General features: G+C 37.6%; 1 protein-coding gene across 7 annotated transcripts; it reads right to left on the bottom strand.

Moving 5' to 3' along the window:
- Window positions 1–1,796: 1,796 nt before the first annotated feature.
- CLK4 (CDC-like kinase 4) lies at window positions 1,797–22,598 on the bottom strand. Of its 7 annotated transcripts, none has more exons than XM_005865462.2 (14): window positions 22,441–22,598; window positions 19,834–19,994; window positions 19,000–19,066; window positions 15,172–15,394; window positions 13,982–14,072; window positions 13,510–13,576; window positions 10,401–10,517; window positions 10,142–10,308; window positions 9,617–9,711; window positions 9,239–9,368; window positions 6,704–6,786; window positions 3,463–3,542; window positions 2,712–2,802; window positions 1,797–2,625 (listed from the first exon to the last, which is right to left on the bottom strand). In XM_005865462.2, the coding sequence occupies exons 2-14, from the start codon at window positions 19,955–19,957 to the stop codon at window positions 2,485–2,487; spliced, it is 1,476 nt and encodes a 491-aa protein (XP_005865524.1). In that variant the 5' UTR covers window positions 19,958–19,994; window positions 22,441–22,598; the 3' UTR covers window positions 1,797–2,484. The 7 variants fall into 7 exon arrangements, with proteins under 7 accessions (XP_005865524.1, XP_005865525.1, XP_014394530.1 ...); XM_005865463.2 differs by lacking the exon at window positions 19,000–19,066 and adding an exon at window positions 16,513–16,570; XM_014539044.1 differs by having other exon boundaries at window positions 22,488–22,598.
- Between the last annotated feature and the right edge of the window lie 2,834 nt (window positions 22,599–25,432).

Below are 25,432 nucleotides of genomic sequence, written 5' to 3'. Positions count from 1 at the left end.
GCGTTCTATAATCGAAACAATGTATAACTCCAGCTCTGAGATCCCGGGGTTTTGTTTAGCTTCTATATTTGTTACAAAGTTTCAAACTGCCAGCTCAGAGGCCGGCAGCGCAGGCGGGGAACGTTGGAGTCCTCCTTCACTGCAGCAAGCAAGCCTCATGTTCGCTTCCAGCTGCCTTGCTGCCGGCCCCCATCTTGGCTGACAGTTAATTTGCATATACTCACTGATTAGCCAATGAAAAGGGTAGCGGTCGTATGCTAATTACCATGTTTCTCTTTTATTAGTGTAGATATATGTAGGGACCTGAGCTAAAAGAAGGGGAGGAGAGCTGGCAGCAGACACTCAGATAATGATCCCAGGGGTACCACACTAACCACTAATCATTTCTTCCATCCTACATAATTTATTGGTGTTTCACTTTAATTCCTAAAATTCCAGGAATTAGGCTAAGAATTAGCAAATCCCATTTGTGAAGAATCTAAGTACTTTTCAGAAGGGAAAAGGGGTTAGCAATGATAAACTTAGTGAGAAATAATCTGGAGGCCTGGCCAGGTGCGTCAGTTGGTTGAGGCGTCATTCCATATACCAAAAAGGTCATGGGGTTCAGTTTCCGGTGAAGGCACACACCTAAGTTGCAGGTTCAATCCTGGGTTGGGGTGTGTACAAGGAGGCAAGTGATTGATGTTTCGTTCTCCTCTCTCAAACCAATAAACATATCCTTGGGTGAGGAATATATATATATAAAAAAGGATATTTTTCTTTCTTCCTATATGCCAAGATCAGCTACTCTGAGAAAATGAGTTTCTGATGGAGACTGTGAACATTAATTTTGGAACTTGAAGCACTTGAGCAAGCTTAGATAGTACAAGAAGCTTAGCTAGTACAGGGGCACTGGTAGAACGACAACAAAGGATGGCAGGCATCTATTGATCCCTGTATCAACACTGCTACATTCAGGAAAAATCTTTTCTTTACATCTAATGTTCCTTTAAGAAAAACCTTATCAGATATAATAATACAATGCAACTATTCAGTGCATCTACATTCATTTTATGTAGATGGCATCAGAGGCCTAAACATAATTTATGGAGTGATTTTGTAGTAAAATTTATTTCAGCTTTCTTAAATGCCTAGTAAACTTTAAGAACATAGCCTTATTATACTGGCAAATGCCCCCTGTGAATAATGTAGGGAACCAAGCCTTGTTTCAATATTTGTCATACAAGAAAATTCCATGCATTTTGTTTAAAATATACAAACAGGTGAAACTCCAATCTCTGTGTAACACACTTACAAAATGGGGATACTTTTAACAAAAAACAACCTGCATCTCAACAATCAATTATAAATTCTACAATAAAAAATATTTCTATCTGGCAGATTGAACAGAACCAATAGTTTTTGTTTTACTAAATTAAGTAACGTTTACCATGTAGTTTTAATGTGAAAACAGGTAATAGTAAGAAAAAATACCTATAGTCAAATAAAAAGTTCACCATGTTAAACCACCAATCAGGGTCTAGAAATTTCTGCGTTTCTTCTCCAAATGTTTTCCAATCAAATAATTCCTTTTCTCTAGTAGGGATCAACACAACTATATATTGCTTAATAATAACCTTAATTCTCATAGGCCGAGGTTTAAATATTTACCTCATTTGATAAGGAAACAGATGTGAGACATTTTCAAGACTCCTCAAGATTTGGCATTAAAAACTAGCACCTCAGTCATTAGAATTCCGGTTTCTATGTTTGTGACTCACTAAATAGCTACTGGAAAACAGGACTTTCAAGCTGACTTTCTAGTTAAGATTTTAATCTTAGAGGAAGTGTGTATGTGGTTTTCTTAAAAACCTATCATGATAGACAAACTGGATGGTTTAATACTACTAACATCTCCCACGGAGACAAAACACAATACTTAAAATAAAATGCCAAGAATAAACATTTCCTATGGGTTCTGATTTCCAATACCTGGCTACATAGAGTAATTAATACTTATTACTTGTTGAACAATACAGGAAAAACTTTTAAATATAAGAAAAGTTCCAAATTTGAGGTAAAGAATATTCATTCATCAAGAATAAAGTAGTCAAGATTTCCTTTTACTCAAAAAAAAAAAAAAAACAAAAACAACCAACCAAACACAAAAAAACAACACACACACACACACACACAGAACTTTAAAAGTCTGCCTCCATGTATAAAAGATCAATCACATTTATCACTGGACACAAAAGATAAGTCAAAGGTCTTTAAAAATGTTAATCTCAAAAAGAAAAATTAACTTTTATACTTCATTCACTATCAAGACCATACTTGCTTAACAAGATAATTATGCTATTGATACAAAACATAGTGTATTTACACTTAACTGTACAAAATAATTTAATGCTTACAAAAATATTAGAATGTTTAGAGTTGACAGACACAGTCTTAAGTAATCTCTGCTAGAGAAGTATACAGTTAAGACCACTGATTTCCATTTCATTTGTTTTTTAATAAGTCAAAAAAGGGATGCTGCAATGCTTCATCTAAGGTAATTCTTTTCACTGGATCATACTCTAACATTCTTCGAACCAGGTCAAACAGTTTCTCGTGTTCTTCATCATGACAAAGCATAAATTCCTGGGGGGAAAAATGTTTTTATTTTAGAAAGATATTTAAAAATAGCTGAAACATTTTTTAAACTTTTAAATCATTTTTTCTTTTACCTTTAATGGTTTGCAGCGTCTCCTAACGTATCTACCAGCAGAACTATGTTCATCCCAATCTAGCTGGTTATGGTGAAAATACTTGCGTTTTCTATAGGAAGAAATCTGGATTAGTAAAAATAACAAAAGACCCACATGTTTACCCTGCCTACACCAGAACAGATGAAAGTATAAGCATCTCTATGTATACGTTTCTTAAAATCTTAACAATAATTATGTATCAGACAGCTTATAGAATACTTCCGTAATCTTGTACACTGAGAACAAGGCCAGTTTTAAAAACAGAAGCCTCTGGATCCATTCTTATAAATTCTGATTTCCATATTGAAGTGGGGCTGGAAATCTGAAGTGGGGCTGGAAATCTTTAAAGAACTCCATGGATGACTTCTGAGGTGCAGCTGTGTTTGAAACCCACTATAGTGCCTTGTGTAAGGACATATAGTTGACTTAGCACCAGTATAGAATTCTAACAGATTGCTATGACTCCAAAATCAGGCTATTTTTACTACTCTATTTATTGTTTGTATATAAACTTAGGAATACAATTATGCAGAGGAAATCTTCAGTGTCAAAACCACCACTTTGTTTACTAGATCACAGGTAAATACTGTCATTACTTTTTAAAAACTTAATGAAAACTTCAAAATATGCAATCCTTGGAAAAAGCAATAACCACGAAGTTGAGCTTTTCTGTAGTTTGAATATAGGCTATTGCATGTACTCAACAAAGGTCTTTAATCTTAAAGCATACCTTGTTTTCTGAATCATGTGTGTTGGTATAGGTCCTAATATTCTTTCCATCATTGCCAGGTGCTCTTTACTGTCATGAGTCTGAAAAACGTAGGGGGAAAAATTTAGCATTTTTCATTTCTGTGTATACACAAGAAAGAAAACCATAAGAAAATAGTACTGACATAAAAGGACTAAATTAGAGTTTATACAATTTACATTACATGCTCCTTCAAATAGGGAACAATAGCAAGAGTTGTATTATCTGGTGCAAACCCAATAAAGCAGTCTTTCTGAAATGAACCTGTTCGGCTCTGTATTGCAGAGAGGCATAATTTGCTTAAAGTAAATTGATCAGTTTTCTTATTTGTATCTCCTGCACTGTTTTTAACTGAGGAATGACTGGGGAACATTATCAAAAAATACTGTGTCCTAACTTAAGCAGTTGCTTAACCAAAATTAACCTCCATTACCCAATGAATAGCAACATATTAACACTTACTAATACTAGGCAATAAAAATATAGTCCCAATAATTCTCACAACAATCCTGAGCTAGGTATATGGGAATGTGAATTTCAAAGAGGTAGATACTAGCTCGAAGTCACAGAGCTCAGAAATGAGGAAAGTTGAGCTATGAACCCAAGTCAAAACTCATTCTTAAACTATACATTAGCAGAGCTCTTACTGAAGTAAAACAGAGAAAAATGTCACAGTTAAAATGTGATGTTTCTAGAGCAGAAATTGGCAAACTTTTCCTGTAACAGGCCACATAGTAAATATTTTAGGTGTGGATGGTCACAATTGCATATTCTTTTTTATGTTTTAAAGAAGGCATCAGGCAGGACATAGTTTGTCAACCCTTGTTCTGAAAGCAGAGGTGGTGTGTAATGCTTTTTTAAAACCTATCAACTGTTGTGCCTGGCACATTGCTTTCAAAACATTAAGTACTTAATTTAAGACAGGAATAAACATAATAGCTCCACATTTTTTAAAAAAATATATTTTATTGATTTTTTACAGAGAGGAAGGGAGAGAGATAGAGTTAGAAACATCGATGAGAGAGAAACATCGACCAGCTGCCTCCTGCACATCTCCTACTGGGGATGTGCCCGCAACCCAGGTACATGCCCTTGACCGGAATCGAACCTGGGACCCTTCAGTCCGCAGGCCGACGCTCTATCCACTGAGCCAAACCAGTTTCGGCAATAGCTCCACATTTTAATGAAGTTCCTTAGTTGAAGAGTATGTTGTAGGGTGAAATCCAAATATAAACCTTATCTCAAACCAATGTTAATAATCTGCACTTCACTTAAGACCTCTGTAATTTAAATTACAAACTCATTACAAAGAGGGCATGTATTCTGCTTAACTTTTTCTTGACCCTATCATTTATTACCATAAAACCAGACACTACCGCCTTGAACTGACCAATAACCATGATTCTAGATATCAAACTTGTCTATAAACTCAGAGTAATTTTAACAGGATCTCTATGGATTAAACAGAAGCAGTGAGCACATACACCCTGCAATAGCTACCCAAGTCTAAACTCATCATAGCTTCTCCTCACCCTATTTGATGTAACTTCAACCTTATTATGAGCCAGAATCTCGTGAACTCCCTTCCCCTCCCCACAACCACAAAACAGAACGCCATAACACCCTGACCACATCACAACTTAAACAAGTTTTCATAAAAGGGATACATTATCCCTCCTGGGCTTTTTTGGTAGTAATCTCCAAATAAAGGCCAAATGGCAACCTCACAAAATCATTTTCATTTTAGACCAGTCTACATTTGTAAATCACTAATCAGTGGTTCTCATCCTGTGGGTTGCGACCATCGGAAAACACATATAGCATATCAGATATTTAATTTACGATTCATAACAGTAGCAAAATAACAGTTATGAAGTAGCAACGAAAATAATTTTATGGTTGGGGGTCACCACAACATGAGGAACTGTATTAAAGGGTCATGGCATTAGGAAGGTTGAGAACCACTGCTACTTCTAAGATAAAACAAATACCTTTTTATGGAGAATAAATCCATTATGAATCAATCAGTCCTTGCCTACTGTCACGATTTTCCTATTTATGCAAGACTGATGCACCATTTATTCTTCCCTCACAAGAGTATGTTCCTTTAAACCAGTACCCATTTAAGATACTATTTCTTGCCTGGCCAGTGTGCCTCAGTGGTTGAGTGTCGACCCATGAACCAGGAGGTCACGGTTTGATTCCCTATCAGGCCACATGCCCGGGTTGTGGGCCCAATCCTCAGCAGGGGGTGTGGAGGCAACAGATCGATGATGATTCTTTCTCATCACTGATGTCTCCATCTCTCTCCCTCCCTCCCTCTGCTTAAAAACATTTTAAAAAATAATAAAAAAGATACTATTTCTTCTCCTGACACGACCCTCACACTCTGGTTTTCTGACAAACTCCTACGCTTCCTCTAACAATGGCTTAAAATCCCTACTCCTTTAGTGATGCCTTCTCTAAGAAAATTTAACTGTTCCCTTTTCCTGGATCCAACTATACTTTCTACATTGATCCATTACAGCAAATACCACATTATACTGTTAAGTTTCCTCATGTCTCTCTTTTGTATGATTTCCTTGAATAGATATTGCCTTTTATCTTTATGAAGCCAAGAGTGTAACAGACGCTTAACAAAATACAACTTATTGTTCCTGAATTCTTTTATATAAAAAAGTGCCTTGTTGCCTGGCATGGCTCAGTGGTTGAGCGCTGACCTATGAACCAGGAGGTCATAGTTTAATTCCCAATCAGGGCACATGCCCAGGTTTTAAGCTTGATCCCCAGTGTGGGGTGTGCAGGAGGCAGCTGATCAATGATTCTCTCTCATCATTGATGTTTTTCTCTCTCTCTCCCTCTTCCTTTCTGTCTGAAATCAATAAATATATATATATATATTTTAAGAAAAAAATAAAGCCATAGGATAGTCAGTGCAACCAGAACTGAATTAAAACTGGCCGCAGTAGCACTAAATTTATGAAGATTATCTGTAACAAAAAATGGAAACATAAGACAGTATGAACATGTGTTAAAAACTCCAATATGTAAAATGAACTGACCATTCACTAAGAGTAGTTTTTCATTCAACTATGGTTTTAGAGAAGGATAACCATTTTGCATATGTAAGTTTTAATCTTAAGAATGGCACTATGGCAACTTTTCACATGGAAGCCAAATTTTACATGCCTTTAAAACTTAACATTATTCATTAAATACATACCTGAAAGACCGTGAAACCAAGGTAATATTCAATAAGAATGCAACCTATGCTCCAAACATCACAAGGTTGAGACCAACCTAAAGCTATTTAAAAACAAAAACAAAAATTTTATTATGTAATAATTTTTAATTGCCAATTTACTAGATCCTTCTGTAGATGAGTACGCTCTTTATATAACTCCTTTGGGAGAATATGACAGTAAATTCAGGGTTTATATTTTGACTTTTATTTTATAATCCTCACCTGAAGATATGTTTTTATTGATTTTAGAGAGATGGAAGGTGGGGTGAGGAGGGGGAGAGGGAGGGAGGGAGAAACATCGATGTGAGAGTTATCAATCACTTGCCTCCCATACGCCACCCGACAGGGCTCTAACCTGAAACCTGGGTATGTGCCCTTGCCAGGAAGTGAACCCATGATCCTTCGGTGCACGGAACATTCCAAACAACTGAACCACAACGGCCAAGGCTACATTTTAAATTTTATATCAAATATTACTCTGTATGTTCTTAGTCCTCCATATCCTGACATCAAATTATAGCATTTAACGTGGAGTAAGGGCATTTAATATAAGAGAGGGACTAGAAAATATTTCCCAAGTATAACTACCAATTTGTGGAAATATTCCATAATCTCTGAATTGCTTGTGCAATGGGAGTACTATTACACCAGTTCATGGTTGTTCCAGGAAATTTTACATTTTATTAATGCAAATATAATTCGATATTTATCCTCAGAATACAATTATTAAGCCCTTATCAATTATCATAAGCTTGATGCCTGAGTTTACTTCTTCCATTAAAGAAAATAGTTTGACATAAATTATATACGAATCATAATGAATACTATACGCAGTTTCACCTATAATCAGAATTATATATATCAAGTCTTTTAAAGTTCACACAGAGAGGGAGCTATATATGTACTTTCAAGCTGTCTATACATGATCACATATACTTTCTCCTTCAGGATTGTCAATGGCAATACTATTTTGGAAAGAATAAAATACCCAAACTTCTTGTCTATATTTTATTGGAAAGGAGATGAAAAGAATAAGCCATACAGATATTTTAATCGTTTAAAGATCAAATAATTAGTAAACAATAATGTATAAATAAAACCTACTTTAAAAGACATTTTAAGTACTTTTAGTTACATCACTGAATTTAAAGGTAAAGGAAGAAATAATACATTCAAGGGCTTTGACTATGATTTAGTCATTTTTGTTAACCCTGACAATGCTTATCACTTGAACAAATGGATAATGGAGCATGATTTCTACTTATATGCCCATACAACATCTGCAAATAATAGAGCTTGGACTTAAGATGAAAGTTTTTTACCCCAGGTGACTGTAACTGCAGCACACTGCTCTAAATCATCCCATTCTGATGTGTCAGTTTTCATACTCTTTGGAATTCTACAACATTCTCTTTCACTAATCTCTCTCAACTTTATTACCAAACACCCCAAACCTGAGATTAACTGACCTCAATTGTGGCACCTGACTACATCTTCCTCTCCTACCTAATTCTGCCTTAATCCTCAGGATAAACACTCCACAAACACATAGAGGACCCTTCTAATCTCCCAATGTGGTCTCTTTTGTCAAGGTCAGTAATACAATTTCGAATTTATACCAACTATCCCTATCCTGGCCACACTTGGAACGTCATTATTACTGAAAACTACTATATTTTATCCAAGTTAGGAGGCCATTAAGTGTAAGACACACCACTGTTGTACATACCAATAACAAAGAAATGTCAATTGTTTTGTGTTGTATCTCCCCACATTTTAATGTGGGGAAAATTCTGAATTTAAGTTGATAAAATCCAGGAATTTACCTCCTTCTGAGGTCTAAAAAATATTTTACTATCTAACCTCAGTTGGACCTTACTTATGGCCAAGTTATAAACTTATTCCATTTAAGTAATTCCCCAAAGCACCTGATCTGAACTTTCCCCACTATCTCCAAGCCCCCAAACACATCCCTGACTTCCCAGCTCTATTAGCATAACCTGGTCTCTAACTTTTCCATTTTGATGCATGCTCCCTTACTGAATTCCATTACTTTAAACCGGCTCCTTAACTCTTTATTTTCCAGCCTTTATCATGTGAAAGGCTTTCAAAGAAGCTCTCTTTTATGCTAGCTCTTTCTTTTCCTCTTGATTTTCCTTCACCCTACATTTAGATGTCTGCTAACCAAATTAGCATTTTTACCAGCACCATGCTTTGATGACACAAAAATAGATATCACTTCAAAATCACATTGCTGTGATGTACTTAGCCAATACAGCCTGTTCTTATAATCTCAGAGGATTAACTTGCTCAAAAATAACCACCACCTGAAGTGTCTTCACACATGGTATCATATTTTTCCCACTTAGGAAAAATATTTACAGTAATTTTGATTCTTTTTATGAAAAAAGCAAAGCATTTCCTGTATACTGCATCACCCCACCCCCTGGCAAAGCTTAAAGAACAAAAACCTCTTCTTCAATTACAGTATCAGGAAGTCTGGTGTCTACTAACCCAAAATGACCTCTGGAGCTCTGTAATGCCGTGTAGATACCAAAGTACTATGATGTTCATCATCGTATGTTGCACTTCCAAAGTCAACAACTTTGATATCTGTGTTTTTCAGTGTGCGTTCATCACGTTTCTAGAGAGAGACAGTTGAGTAAACATGAAGATCAATAAAGATATGAAATCTTTTATAGCACTATACAAAAGGCTTGCATTATCTTTTTGGAATTTCAACATAGCCCCATGAGAAAGGCAAAGAAAGATATGTTTTTCGGGTTAATATAAGGATAAGAATAAGCCTCAGAAGTGAAATTCCTCATCCAATGATCAACAAGCTAAATTATTTTTAAAGAACCACTAAAATTAAAACAAGTTTTAACTTACCATTTTAGAATTATATTTGACTACATAGTCAGACTTCACAAATAAAATATTTTCAGGCTTCAGATCTGTATGAGTTAACTTATTATGATGCAAAACTACAAGAGAATAAAAACACATTATTAGTTTCACTTACAAATTTAATCTGTATCGGGGAGAAAGAAGAATTAGTAGTGGATACAGGGGTCAAGAAGGGTTTTATCTTAACAATACGCAGTTTTAGTGACCATGTTTTAATACATTGCTTGTGTAACAAAAACTTTAAAATTCTGATGTTTAGACCTAGCCAGTTTGGCTCAGTGGATAGAACGTCGGCCTGTGGACTGTTGGGTCCCAGGTTGGATTCCAGTCAAGGGCACATGCCCGGGTTGCAGGCTCGATCCCCAGTAGGGGGCATGCAGGAGGCAGCCGATCAATGATTCTCATCATTGATGTTTCTATCTCTCTTTCCCTCTCCCTTCCTCTCTGAAATCAATAAAAATATTTTTTAAAAATTCTGATGTTTAAGGATTTATCAAGTATACTTACAATTTATTGACTGGCAGATCTGATAAGCCATCTGCCTGATGTGGTCAATTTGAAATGGTAGAAAGCTATTTTCTTTAATGAAATCATAGGTACTAAGTCCCAGCAATTCAAATACAATACAAACATGACCATGGTGATCAAACCATTCTAGCATCTGGACGCATCGGCTAAAATAAAGATAAAAATAAAAATAATTCAGTTCACAGAATTCTGATTATTTTATATAACATGATGGATCATACTTCACATTTATACTTACAAAACACTGTTGGGGTCAGTAGTATTTAAATGCTCCAATACTTGGATTTCTGAACGAGCTGCTTCACGGTATCGACCTACATTTTTAACGATTTTCACTGCTACATGTATGCCATCCCTTAAAAAAAAAAGTTAAGATGAAAATGATAAATGTAGAGAAGCAGGATGAAAACATGCAGCCTCTAAAGCATAATCTTAAGTATCACTTACTCTAATACTATTTTTCTAAAATATGATACCAGATTCCATAAAACATCTTTTTAAAAATTTTGACAAAATACCCTTTATTGGAGTAATGCTTCCCTTAATACTTATGAATTTTAATGTTTACAGAATTTTAAATTTACCTAGATTTTATACAAACATTAATGAAACAATAAACCTCAAAAAGAATATGCTACTGCTCAAAGCATTTGCTCATTACTAGGCTTGACCCACTCTGTGCCAGATAATGTACAGGTATGTGTTAATGATGAAAAAGGCAGGACTTGTCCATGTGTACCCAATAGCCCAAAGAAAAAGAGATATGACCAACTTATGGTAAGGTTAGAAGTGCTTGGTATGAGGTACAATGGAGTAGAGGAGGGAGAGCCAAACCACTGGGGGTTAAGGGAGCTTCGACTTCTTCAGAGAAGAGGTGATATATCCCTGAGCCTGTTTGTCAGAATTAGTAGGGAAAGGGAACATTTGGCCAAACAGACACCATCAATGAACCATGAAGTCAAGAATATGTTTTAGCACATTCACTAGTGCTAACAGGCTGAATTAGCTATAGTACAGAGCAGTGAGATTCAAATTGGGGCACCTGTAACTTCTTAAGTATAGAGTCAGGAGTGATGTGAGGAAATGGATTTCCAAATCTTCAACTTTCTTTTGTTCTCTTTTCTAAATCTGATCATCCAGATGATGAGCCAGAACTCAAGCTCTACTAATTTACAAGAGAAAGGAAAACCCCATGTGCCCCTAATTAGATCAAGATATGTGCCTTAGACTATAAAAAACCTTTGAGGCAAACTTTTCTAGTGTCTAGGCACAAACCTTTTCCCAAGTCTGGTGGTTTCCAATTCACTGCTTTCCACAAAGTCCCAATGACGTTGTGGGCTGATAAATCATTAAAATTTATTATTATTATTATTTTAAATATATTTTTTATTGATTTCAGAGAGGAAGGGAGAGGGAAAGAGATAGAAACATCAATGATGAGATGGAATCATTGATTAGCTGCCTGCTGCACACCCCTATTGGGGATCGAGCCTGCAACCTAGGCATGAGCCCTTGACTGGAATTGAACCTGGGACACTTCAGTCGGCAGGCCGACGGTCTATCCACTGAGCGAAACCGGCTAAGGGCTAATAAATCATTAAACATTATTTTGATAATATCCCCATTTGGCACATATCTCAACTTTAAATACTATTGATTGGATTATGTTGGTTAGATAAGAGTCTTGTAGTCTCGAAAAATTTTAAAAAGACATTAATAGGACAGTTGATAAAATCTGAATGAACTCTATAGATCAGCTGGCAAAATTTGAAAATATAACGTAATATATAAAGGAAATACTGTAAAATGTTAACATTTGGGGACTGTGGATGAAGTATATAGTCTGAAGATATTTTAAAATATTTAAAAATTTCAATTCATGTTCAGATTTTTGTTGCAAAGAAGATAGGGTGATAATAAAAAATATTTAGAATAATGTTCTGTGTGTAAAGTGAAAAGAAAATAAGTTCAAGGATAAAACATTTCCAGGGGCTAAAGAAGGGTCTGTTCATGGATAGTGGTAGGTATCAAGTTGTTATAGCATTTAGATTCCCTCAAAGTCATTTAAAGAGATGGTTTTTTGGTTGTTTTTTTAAAACATCAATACTTACAGAAAGCTGCAAGTTACATCATCCCCAACTATTTTATGATAAAAAAATTTAGGGGTCAATTTAGAAACATGCGGTTTCATTAAATTATCTTAAGTTCACTTACAAAAACAATTGCAAACCACAGAACAGAGGTCCTGAAGGACAATGTTAAAATGAGGCAGAGAGGGGGAAATCACATTCCATAGGCTTTAATATAATCAATCAATCTATCTATCTATATCAAACCCTAATATGCAAATAGACCAAATGGTGGAACAACCGAACAACCGGTCGCTATGATGTGCGCTGACCACCAGGGGTCACATGTGGAACATGGCGGGCGTCAGCCATGGCAGGATGGTGGAGCAGGAGAGCGGGGGCGCCAGACCAAGGCAGGACAGCTGGTTGCTGTCATTGGGGCGAGCCTCTGGTGGTTACTGAAAATTCTTTGCTCTCGCGCACCGCAGTCCCGCCTGCGCTCACACCTGCTGCGGGTGCTGGCCCTGCTCCCTCGGTGCCATCACCGGGTATGAGTGGCAGCCGCAGGCCCCGATCGCTCCTCAGGGCTTCTCTACCTCCCCCTGCTCCCAAGGGGCAATTGGGGCCAGCAGCCGCCTCTCGCACCCGCTGCTGACCCACTTGCACCCTATGCTGGTGCTGGCCCCAATTGCTCCGTGCTGTCAGCCGGTGTGAGCAGGGTGGGTGCCGTCAGCACGTGGGAGCAGGCATGCTGGCAGACAGGGGACTGGGGCTGCAGTGGTAGGGGCAGGATGGGCCGAGACCCGCTCCTGTGCCCACTGCAGCCTCACGGCCCACAGTTCCTTTCAAGGTGCAAAAAGTCGTGCACTGGGCCCCTAGTGCCTTTATAGTTTAAGAAGTTAACTCTAACATGAAAACTTTGGGAATAAAGGTTTTTGAACCAAAATTAGACATGCTTTATTATCTCTGCAATTCAAAAGTAAAGTAAAGCAAAGCACTCTGAATTTCTTACACAGCACTAAGAGCCTAAGTTCTGGGAAACTCTCTTCACCTGAACATGCACTTTAATATCAATAAACTCCATCTCGTAGAATTTGTAAGCATTCTTGATCAAAATTCACACTCATGGTAAGTAAATCATGCACATAGTTCAAGAAATTTTGAATATGTATACGTTAAGAAAACATGTGACTGTCACTTAAATCATCATTTTATCATTATGGATCCTTCCTCACCAAAAGTATCAGAATGCGCAAGAAAGAAAAAAACCAAACTTACATGCCATGATCAATGCATTCTACAACTTTGCCAAAGGCCCCTTCACCCAAAGTGTCCACAATTTCATCTAAAGTGAGGGGGAAGAAAGAGTTAGTATAAGTACCTGAGTACTAATCATCTAGTTATTTAAACAATGAATGCTTAAGTGTGGAATACTTTCAAATGATTCTCTATCAAAGCATAACTAAGGTTTCAGCACTCAAATTATTTTATTTTCAGTGGCTACAAAGACAATTAAATAGAACTATCTTTCTTGATCTAATCTCAAATTTCACTGATTATTTTGGAGCTTTAGAGTAGAAATATTTAAATACTATAGAAAAGAAATACAAAATAACAAACCCACCAAAAAAAAAAAAACATCAAAAAACAAAGAAGCAATGAAGAATTCTTTAGCCCCCCGCTGACAATCTATTCTTAAAAAGATTATTCTGTCTGCAAAGTTTAAAAAGTGTTGAAAAATATTCTATACATCTTGCTCTTAGAACGTCTCCACTTTGACAGATCAGGTGACCCTCCTCATCATCCTCTATACTCCTGGATCTTTTCCTTCGGTGGCTCTTCTGGAACGGCAAGTGGGCAGCACCAAGATCGTCCAGCCAATCAATATATCAGAGTGAATTCAGGGCAGAATACGCAATTCATTTCATTCAGCGGGGAGATATTCAGGCATTCAGATAAGCACCAGGCCACGAACAGTTGGCAGGAGCAATTTCAAATTCAGTCCCCAGAAATTCACAGGGCACAGTTTATGTTACAGAAGAAAAACATGGCAAGGAACAGATTTTCAGATAAGATACTTAAAGTGGCAATAGAAAAAAACAACACAATTGTCTCTTTAAAATACTGATTTAATTGAAGTCTGAAATTAAAGAATGCAATGTCATGTTCTATTAATCTCTTGCTATAAAATAGCATATGCTGCGAGTTGAAATGTCTAGTTTGTCAGAAAAATGTTTTAAAATGTCCAAGATTAGTTGAAATTATTTAGCAATATATTCAAATATACATAATTAAAATAAAAGGGAAAAATAATGGCTGGTTAATTTCAATGTTCAATCTAATCAAAGCTAGTTTTACTGAAGAAAAGTTGGAGAGGAAAACAGTATTTCAAAGATTACTGATCAAACAGCTTGGAGTGTTAAAAAAAAAAAGGGCAGGTTTTTAAAAATACATTTCCCATTCAGCACCTATTTTCAGAACTTCAATGGAACTAGCTGCAGATAATAATGCAGTGTGCTATGGGACGATAATATACAGGGCATTTAGGCATTCACCTGTGCAACTTTCTATATTTGCTTCTAAGTATCAGAAAAGGGATTTCTTTTAAAGTAAAAAAAAAAAAAAAAAAAAAAAAAAAAAAAAAAAAAAATTCAAAATGAAAGATGGGGGTTCATTATTTCATAAAACATAAAAACAATATTTTTAGTATTAAAATCAACAAACTTGTGATGTGGTCTATGGGAAATGAAATGATTAATACAGGCAAATGAGGACTAACTAATAAATACAGATTAGTTATAAGCATTTGGAAGTTTCCTTTAAGGATTCAAGTAATATAAACAGAATATACAATATGATTCAAGTATTAAACTTATTAGCTCATTAAGAACTTTATACACAAATAAATATCCACCCCAATTAAAACAAAATCACTCATACCGAATGTGATTGATGACTTGAACAGTGTCTATTATGCTTCCTTTTAGGACTGCTTCTCCTGCTCCGGACTGAAGATTTACTGCAGTGAATTCGGTAACTGCTTTCAACATCTCTGTGATAATGCCTAGGAACATATCTTTCGCAGTACTCATTTCTGTATTCATCAATGTATCTCCTGTCCCGATAATCTCTCTCATTCAAGGATCTTGCTTCTAAATAATGACTGTAAACACATTAGAAGATTCCAAATTATTCTCTTCATTCTAGAGCAATGTGGTTCAAACAAAACATTTTCTCAAAAATTCCTGGTTTAAACAGCTAACTCAATAAAAGAAAAAGATTCAAATTGATGAATTAGAATTTATACTTATCATAAAACTTAAGAAATAATTTTACTTTAACCAATAAGTAAATGGGTTCCTATTTCTCTATTATATAAACTGCTGTTAAGCACCTCATATCAAGGAACAAAGCTTGAGCCAAATCATTCCATTATGTTCAGTGTTTACTTGATAAATGTCCCTTTGCCTTCTGGAGAAAGTTAAAACCAAAAATTTACAATACTGCGTCAGACTTATGACATATGCATCTGCAACTAAGCTTTTTTCCTCACATAGCCACACACCATTAGGGGCAGGCAATACAAGATTCCTTTCTCTTTTAATGTGATTTTTAAATATCTCTGGCACACAGAGAATTCTTTCATAAAAGGTGGTATATTAGATCTAGAAGGAATCCTAAATGTACTGCAGCCCTTTCATTTTACAAATGATAAGATCCCTAGAAGAAAATGATTTGCAAGGATTGCAGAACACATTCTAACTGATTAAATGGACGAATTTTATCACACACATCACCTATCCCATGTCCTTTCCTTTTTGTATTTCTAACTTCCTGTCATTCCTTTGAAAAATAGACAAAAGTAGCTTTTAAAGATTGCTTCATGTGCCAAAGACATCTAGAGTATTTCCCCTTCAAATGAGAAAGGGATCTTGTAATTGCTTTCCTAGAATTACAAGAGACCCACCACCCTAATCCCTTTGCATTTCTAATATCCTATTATGTCTGCTTGTAGTAAAACACACAAGAATTCTATATAGAAAACAGCTTCATTTAGTGCCACAGTGGTTAACTTCTGCATCTACAGATCCCTTTGAAAATCCGATGAAAGATCTGGGCCCTATTTCACCAAGAAATGCACCAATGAATAAACAAAACTTGGTAAGGAATTTCAGAGATCATAGACCTCAGCAAGCCAATGTATCCCAGTTAAGTAGCCTTGATAAGATGGAAAGAAAAGGACAGATTCAATTGGCCCAGTTTCCCGCCCCCCCTCTCTACCTGGGTTGAGTGTCCTCTTCAACAGAGTGCGAAGCTTCAAGAGGATGCACATGGAGCACTGAGGGAGAGAGGGGACACCTGCCCAGTCAGACAAATCAGCTAAAATAATCCTGACAAGCAACGGAGTGACAGATGTTGACTAGACTAGGTTGCCCTCACCAACCCCTCTACTTCCCCCAGAATATGCTGTTATTCTTTTCTCAGGGGGCTGGTTTAGGCAGAAATAAAGAGAGGCATCTCTAAAATTGCTACACAACAGAACTGGCATCACATACAGGCTGCGGAGATGCAGAAACCCTTTTCCCTTTCCCCAAAGTCTTATGTTTTCCCCATTGGAAAAACAACTCAGGATATTAAGGTAAGGCTGTGGGTCTAGGTCAGGGGTCTAATCAGTTGGCTTGGATCTATCAGAGAGAGATCAAACTAGAATTTACTATTCTCTTAAAGGCATCCTTCCCATAAAAGTCCAAAATCTTCCTATCAGAAAAAAAACACGAATAATCTTTAACTGGAATAATGCATGAAATTAGAGCTGCTCATAATCCATGAACAATCTATAGAATAACAAACATGAGGTGAAGTAATACCATGAGGATAAACTAAAAAGATGAGGACCTCTAATCTGTAACAACCAAGGCTTAGAGAGTATATAAACAAAGTGTGTAGAATTATAGAGGCTCTGCAGAGTGAACAGGATAAGAAGATTTAATTTCTAAAAATGTTCACTAAATGCCCACTGTAGGCCTTCAAAATAGCCAAGACTAATGAGGCTATTGACATTTGTTTGTATTTGCACACAGGTCCTGTAGAAGATAATATATACATAAGCCCTGCCAACAAATGGACTGTTTGAGATTACTCACATAAAAATAAAGCACATCAATGCAGGAAATACTGAAAAGTTGCATATGAGTGCTGAGGGTCATAGAAGGGAAAGCACTCAAGCTTCTGAAAATGGTCAGGGAAGACTTCATGATAAAGGAAGAGCTACATCTTAAAGGGAAGTCAGGGTCTGGACAAAGTGGAAAGTAGAAATGACAGGGGAAAGAATGGCATATTACCATTTTATACATTCACAGAGCACTTCTAGCCACAATGGCTTAGAGAGGTGGGTTTGTCTATGCATTACTCAGGAAAAAGTAGACAATTCAAGCAAGAGCAATTTTCACACAGGGAAACATAGGCAATTAAATAAACTGGGAAGAGACCATCCAACATCTTGCATGCCAGGCTAAGGACTTTAAAATTTAGGGTTTATCAAAGGGTGGTTGGTTATCAGCAATATAAAATAATGGAATTATTAAAAATGAAGATAACTGGGCCCCAGGGTCAGTCTTGATCTAAATCTTGTAATATTCATTTTAAACATAACTCCAAGATGATTTTATTCACACTAAAGTTTGAGAATCATTGATACTGTGTTAGAAAGACATTAAAGAATTTTTACCACAATATATAAAGGTGGTATTTACAACAGCCACTTCTCTCTTCCTAGTACACTGTGCATAATTGACTGATTTAAATTTGTAGAAAGGGATACCAATTGACAGGCTACTGCCAAAAGACAAATCAGAAAGAAAAGCCACTTTGCAATACATAAAAAAGGTAAAATAATTGACATACAATAAGTTTTCATAAATCATTAAGAAAAATACATTTTAGTAGAAAAATATGCTAAGAATACAAAAAATAATGTTCAAGTAGTCAATAAATATGACAGTGGACAAATTCACTAGAAATTAACAAAAATCACACAGAATTCCATTTTTGGCATTTCAAAATAGCCAAAAGTGGTGAGGGAAAGGAATATAAGTTGGTATAAAATTTCAAGAAAAAGACATTAATATGCAGCAAGAGTTTATACCCTTTAACTTGAAAATGTCCCTTAGAACCTATTTTCAGAAAATAATCAGAGGCATGATTTGTATATATTATTTTAAGAACAAGTAATTAGAAACAATTTATATCCAAACAATGGCAAGTTACCTTCTTTATACTTTTCTGCATTTTTAAAAGATTTTATAAAACACACTCTTTTAAGGATTTTAATCTTCAAAAAGACTATTAGAATATTCTAGATTATGGAGAGCAATCACCACCAGACCTCTCCAGTGCCAAAGTCGAAGAAGCTATTGGCCTGGTGGTTAATTGCATTTAGTATCATGTTTCCGTAGTTAATTATGAACATGAATGAAGTTTATCATTGAAATCACGACGTAAACAATGTATAGTAAACCTGAGTGATTAGTATTATTCTGATGTTAAGCCTTATAAAGTATTTTGTATTTCATTAATAATAGGGTATAGTTACTTTTCTATTATACATTAATTAGCTCAGGTCATTGAAATCCTATCATAAGCCACCCCCTTCCTCCCCAAATAACAGTATAATAGTGTGATGAAGAATGATCAGCCTGCACTACCATCAAGCTCGCTGTTCTATAGAACAAGTCTGTTTTAGGATGGAGAAGGAAAAAAATTACATACTGTTTTTTAAAGTAACCCCAGCTGGCTAATTTAGAAAGCAATCTGGTAAACAGTCCCAATGGAACATCTGCACAAAACAAGGAGAAAACATAGGACCAACAAAACAAATGAGAAAAGAAAATTAATGGAAGACAGGATGATAGAAACTCTACTCACCTAGCCTTTTTTAAACTTTTAAGAACTTTAAAATTCCTTAAATTTTCTACTACCTCCAAATTTTATACCAGTAAAAATACACTAAAACAAAACACGTTATCAGAAATTTTTATTGAGAGCCTTTACTAAATTACTGGCTGCTACCTGTACAAAGGAATGGTTTTTATAATAACCACACTTCTAAAACCCCGAAATATATCCACTACTGGCCTTCTCTACAAAAATAACCTGTTAAACATAGTCTAAGCGACAAATCCCCAATGTACTTTAACATACCCGAATAGCATATGCTGTTTTTTTTTCATCTGGAGTTATAGTCTCCCTGTTCCTCATTCATTGAACATTAAAGGAGCATACATATCTCCCTCATATATACAAGTTTAAGGCACTGAGTGTCCTATTATCAGTATTAACTTTTTGTGTCTTATCCCCCTACATTACTGGCAGCCTGAACTGAACTGTTCCCACCATTCCCAGAGAGACATACACCAATATAAGGGTAGGAAACCTGTTTTTCATAGCTTTAGTCTCAGCACATATAGTGTCTAGCATATAATAGGCATTCAATAATTTGTGAATATTTGATTGAATTATAAAATAATTGACAGATGAAAACTACATAAGTTAATAATAAATCACTAAAACTATTAATGTTAAATTGCTACTAGTTCAATTTACCAATCAGATTCTTTAAACTGGTGATGTGGTTCACAATGTCTGTTCTCTTGTGTACTACTGTGGGATCTCCTCTTCCGTTTGTGGCTTCCACTGTAGCTTTCATGGCTCCAGCGCTCTCTACCATCCCAATGAGGGCAGTGAGTTCTTTTGGAATGCCGCATCTGTTAACGGAAACAAGAAGTGAGTTGTGGAGGTTATATATGATTGTTTAGCAAATAAAATAATTTAATGTTATTTAAATATAAATACCCAGAACATGGGGTCATACAGGTACTAAAATCTTTTGTAGGCAGTTTCCCAAGGCATGGGGTACTATTCCACTGGTATGTCAGATGATTTTAAGTGTGATGAAGGACTTTACACTTAGGACAGATCTAGGACTAAATAATGAATTACACTGTGAGACCTTAATGGATTTTCTTTCAATTCTTCTGGATAAAAATTCTCAGCTTGGTGCTTGTCTTCACCTAACACTAATAATATTTAAAAAATATAAAAAGAACCAAGGTTCAGTCTTAGAGCCTTCAACAGTATCTAGCCAGAAACGAATAACTTTTTTTGGTTTTAATTTATTTGTACCATTACCTTATTAAAGTAAATCAGTACCAATCTGCTAATTAAGTTACTGATATGATTCCTTTTAAATATGAACTAATAAAAAGGGAAATACTATTACAAGTGTCATGCAGCTTTGGCAAAATTCTGCAATACAAATAGCTTCAGTCAGAGAAACACTTAGGGATACTAAATAAAGATGAGTGTTAAAAAGTATAGAGCCATAGCCCTAGCCGGTTTGGCTCAGTGGTTTAGAGAGTCAGCTTGCGGGCTCTCTATCAAGGGCACATGTACCTTGGTTGCAGGCTCACTCTTTGTCTCTCCTCTCTTCCTTCCACTCCTTCCCCCACCCCCCCCCAAATCAATGGAAACAATATCCTCAGTTGAGGATTAACGAGAGCGAGAGCGAGAGAGAGAGAGAGAGAGAGAGAGAGAGAGAGAGAGAATAGAGCCATCAATGAAGTTTCTTTTTTGAAAAAATTTTACTGATTTTTTTTACAGAGAGGAAGGGAGAGGGGTGGAGAGTTAGAAACATAGATCAGCTGCCTCCTGCACACCTCCTACTGGGGATGTGCCCGCAACCAAGGTACATGCCCTTGAGCGGAATCGAACCTGGGACCCTTCAGTCTGCAGGCCAACGCTCCATCCACTGAGCCAAACCAGTTTGAAGCTTCTTTTTCTCAAACATGCGAGAGTTCCTCTCTCTAAATCTTTTGACCCTTCAATTACCAAAATTGTATTTTAACCACATTAGAAACTCTTTAAAACAGAGGTGGTTAAGCGCTCTTAAATGACATCAAGCAAAATTACAACATGCGATTGACATAGTCATTATTATGACCACCCATTATTATGCAATCGTTGCAAAACTTATGTGTCTGCTTTAATTTTTTCCCATCCACTATCAGTCTGCCATAACCAGCTCACCTCGAACAAGGCACACTTCTCAAATAACCAAAGTTATCAATATGCAAATATTAAAATTCAAATAAGCATTTTAGGAAAACCAAATATTTTTATTTCTCTAAACAAGCTCACTACTTTAAATTTAATTCTCCTGTTAAGAAGTGTCCCTCTCTTCCCCACCCCCGTTAACGTTCAGAAATATTTTCTCAGGTTAAGAGAAGAATCCTGGACTCACACTCTATGGATAAGGCTCCTCCTGAGTACACAAAAAAAGAAAGATTACCTAGAATTATTAAACGACCTCTAATTAATAAAGAATCCTAAGTGCTAGGATCACAAGATATTGTTCAAGTAAAATGCCAAGTGTCAGGAATGCAGATCTGCTGCAACAATGGTATGCTCCACCGAAAAACAGTGCCGCACGAAGGACAAACCTCTCCACATTTCTACCCTCACAAGCGCCAGCTAAATAAACAAACACCACGACGTGGACTCGCAGTTCCTCGGTCGCCTGGCCCCCACGGCCAGCCTTTGGCACCATAACAGACAGGAACTAATGTTTCACCCTGCAAAACCCGGGTCCCGAAGGGCTTGAGCTCCGACAACACAAGCCCGAAAGGCGGCTTCCCCAGGGTCTCCCGACCTGCCTTCCGCCTCCCCGGCCGCGAGGCGAGCAAGCAGCCAGGCCCTCCGGGAAGAGTCAGTGGCAGAACCGCGGTCTTTCCGCCCAGGACATTACATCTACCATAACACCTACGCACCCTTCGACTTTAATTTTTTAAAAAATATATTTTTATTGATTTTAGAGAGGAAGGAAGAGGGAGAGATAAAAACATCCACGAGGAGAGAGAATCACGGATTGGCTGCCTCCTGCAAGTCCCCCACTGGGGATCGAGCCCACAACCCCGGCATGTGCCCTTGACCGGAATCGAACCTGGGACCCTTCAGTTCGCAGGCCGACACTTCACCCATTGAGCCAAACCGGCTAGGGCGCACCCTTCGATTTTATAGCCAACTGGCCGAGTTGTGTTCGGAAGGAACCCCAGTCGCCGAGGCCCCAACCCGGTCGTTTCTCCGACACCTGACTTCGACACCTAAAAAGAATGGGATGCCACTCAGCCCAGCACACCCCACCCGAAACCTTACCTCTGCTAAAGCAAAAGGCCCTTTGCCGAGCAATGAAGCCAACCCACCGTCTTAACTCTCCAGCCTCTGCGACAAAAACCTTGCAAAATGGCGGCAGCGCCGTCTTCCTAAAATCCCCAGGCGGCCTCCAGCTCCACCTCCGCCACGCAATCGCGCCTGCGTGACAAAGCCTCGCGCGCTCCCGCCCCGCCCTGAAAGGGGCGGGGATATATGTGACGTCATGGGCGGGCCGGGGCCTTCACACTGCGGCTGCGCGGGCCACGTCCTTCCCGCCTGAGCCCAGGTGAGACCCAGGCGACGCCTCAATATGTTTTTGTTTTGGGAGATCCCGGCTGCAACTTGGGAAGAAAAGTCTGTTCCCTGCCCTAAGCCTGTGGCTTGCGTTTCCTCCTTTTGCGGGGAGGTTATCCTGAGTGCGGCACCCCTCGGCTGAGCCAGCCATGGCCCCGTTTCCTGCCCCCCCTCTCCAGTGGGCCAGCGCCAGTGCACTTTGGCCGCTGGCCCTCAGCCTAGCCCAGGACCTCAACCCCAGACGGAGTCCACAAACCTGCCCTGTGGTGGTGCTGGGGCCAGTTCAGTGAACGTGATGCTTGTCCAGCTCTTTTGGAGCTTCCAGTCTGAAAATGGATTGGGAGAAATCAAGAGGGTGTCCCAGAAAACGAGCTCAGGAGTGCTCATCTGTTTAAAGGCCTGTGTTCTTTATCAGAATAACACAACAAAAAATGACGTTTCCGGACAGATATGGAAGCTGGATGTTTGCCTAACAAAGTTCTTCCCATTGTTCCTGTGGGTCGATTTTATTTAACCAAGGCAGAGTGATGTCTGAGAGCTAGTGAGCATCCATTAAAGGGATTTACCTGGAATGTATTTTGCAGTTTTAAAAATCCACAGACATTTCCTATTGTGAGTGTGTAGTGTCAAATGTAAGAAACATACAAAACTGTAGAGAATTTTTGTGAGTTTATTTGAGACAAACTGACCACAATTGTCAGGAAGCAAAATCTCAACAGATTGAGAGAGTGCTCTGAGAAATGGCAGTTTTGCACCTTATTTTATGCATTATAATCAAAAGAGGAGGTGTAAGTGGGTTACCTGAAATCCATTGGTGGTAGATTAGGGAGTAGGGAAAAAAAGGAAAGGTGAGGGGAGGGGAGGATTACTGGGATTGGATAAAAAGTGAAATGGTAGACGCATACTGTACTTCTTTTATACAGGTGGGTACAGGATAGTTAACAGTCGACAATGAACCCAATTAACAATGAGGGGATTTGTGGTCTCCTCCCTGGTCTGATGGTTGTGCCCAAAGGGGTCTGAAAAAAGTGATGTTATTTATAACATACCTTTGACATTCCAAAGGTATGTTATTAAAAAAAATAACTAGAATTCAATTGAACTTTTACTTTATAGAAAATGCAAGCCAGAAGAACAAGTTCATTGACTATACAATTGTAATGTGATATTCCAGAATGTTGAAAATGATTTAGGAAAATAAGTATTTTATCAACAAATAAAAAACAAAAATAAAACACAAATGGGAAACTGTTGATGATTTAATGAAACCTAAAGAGAGATATGAAATAAAGAGTTCTGGTTTTATCGAGAGACATGCTAAAATGCTTATTCATTTGGGGTCTTGGAATTGAGTGCTTTGAATAAGTCAAATGGGGTATATATTAATAATTGATGAGGTTAGGTAAGAAATACGTGAGGAATCACTACTCTCTTCCTTTGTATCTGGAAATTTCCATGGTTAAAAATAACCATGGAAACCAACAAAACCAAGATTGTGGGCTCTGAAGTCTCTTCTTATCAAATAACTTCTCTTCTTTTTTAGAGGTAATGATCTTCAGCAAATTACCTGGATACTCTTTGTCATAGTTTGGTTCACCTTTGAGAGGAATATTGTATTAATTCCTGCCTCTGGTGTTGTTGTCTGAAAGAAATGTACTATGCAAATAAAACTTTTTCAATATTATTGAGCACTTGATAAGTCTCAGTATTTATAACTAATCACTATGCTATTATTTTTTTAAATATATTTTATTGATTTTCTACAGAGAGGAAGGGAGAGGGATAGAGAGTCAGAAACATCGATGAGAGAGAAACATCAATCAGCTGCCTCCTGCACACTCCCCACTGGGGATGTGCCCGCAACCAAGGTACAAGCCCTTGACCGGAATCAAACCCAGGACCCTTGAGTCCGCAGGCTGACGCTCTATCCACTGAGCCAAACCAGTTAGGGCTATGTTATTATTTTAATAATTTATTTCACCAGGCTAACTTATAAATTGAAATTGATAGTTTGGTTATCTCTAATTATTTTACTTCACATCTGGCTTTTGACTTTTTTCCCTGAAATGAGAGTTCAAGCTCTAACAACTTTCTGAATAGCTGAATGGACGGTAAATTTTCTGAAAGGTTACTAGAGAGTAGATTTTGGGAGTTCTCACTGAACACACAAAAAATTGCAACGATGCGAGGTGATGGATATGTAACCCTCGCTATACCTGCGTTTTTCATTTGTGAAGTGTAACGAAATGGGGATAAGGGTTTTGAGAGGATTAAGTGCTTAGAACAGCACCTGGCCCATACTTAACACTGTTAGTAATTGCATGTCTACTTGTCTTTAGGCTGACGATACATGTTATTGATTTTAGAGAGAAAGGGAGAGGGAGAGAGAGAGAGAGAGAGAGAGAGAGAAACATCAATGATGAGAGACAATCATTGACCATCTGCATCCTGAACGTCCCCCACTGGGCATCGAGCCTGCAACCCGGGCATGTGCCTTGACCACGGCATCGAATCGTGGCTTCCGGAGCCACAGCGGCCGGGCTGTCTACTTGTCTTATGTGCATATTTCATATCTGCTCCAGGCAACCAGGAAGCTTCTGCAGAGTTAAGACTGTTGCCCACTTTTCCCATTACAATTTGTGCCTCACGGCCCAGGCTCCGCCCCCAGCCCGGTGGGCGGGGCGAGGTGCCGCCAGTTCCT

This window comes from Myotis brandtii, unplaced genomic scaffold, assembly GCF_000412655.1.
Source record: "Myotis brandtii unplaced genomic scaffold, ASM41265v1 scaffold208, whole genome shotgun sequence".
Taxonomy (NCBI): domain Eukaryota; kingdom Metazoa; phylum Chordata; class Mammalia; order Chiroptera; family Vespertilionidae; genus Myotis; species Myotis brandtii.
The sequence above is the reverse complement of the archived record's forward strand: the minus strand, read 5'-3'. Positions and strand labels throughout refer to the sequence as shown.

Coding starts and splice junctions, on each gene's coding strand:
- CLK4 (XM_005865462.2), bottom strand. CDS start 19,957: ATGGTAGAGAGCGCTGGAGCCATGAAAGCTACAGTGGAAGCCACAAAC. Junction 3,543..6,703: donor TTGGTTTCACGGTCTTTCAG/GTATGTATTTAA, acceptor TACGTTTTTCAG/ACTCATGACAGTAAAGAGCA. Junction 2,626..2,711: donor GACGCTGCAAACCATTAAAG/GTAAAAGAAAAA, acceptor TTTTCCCCCCAG/GAATTTATGCTTTGTCATGA.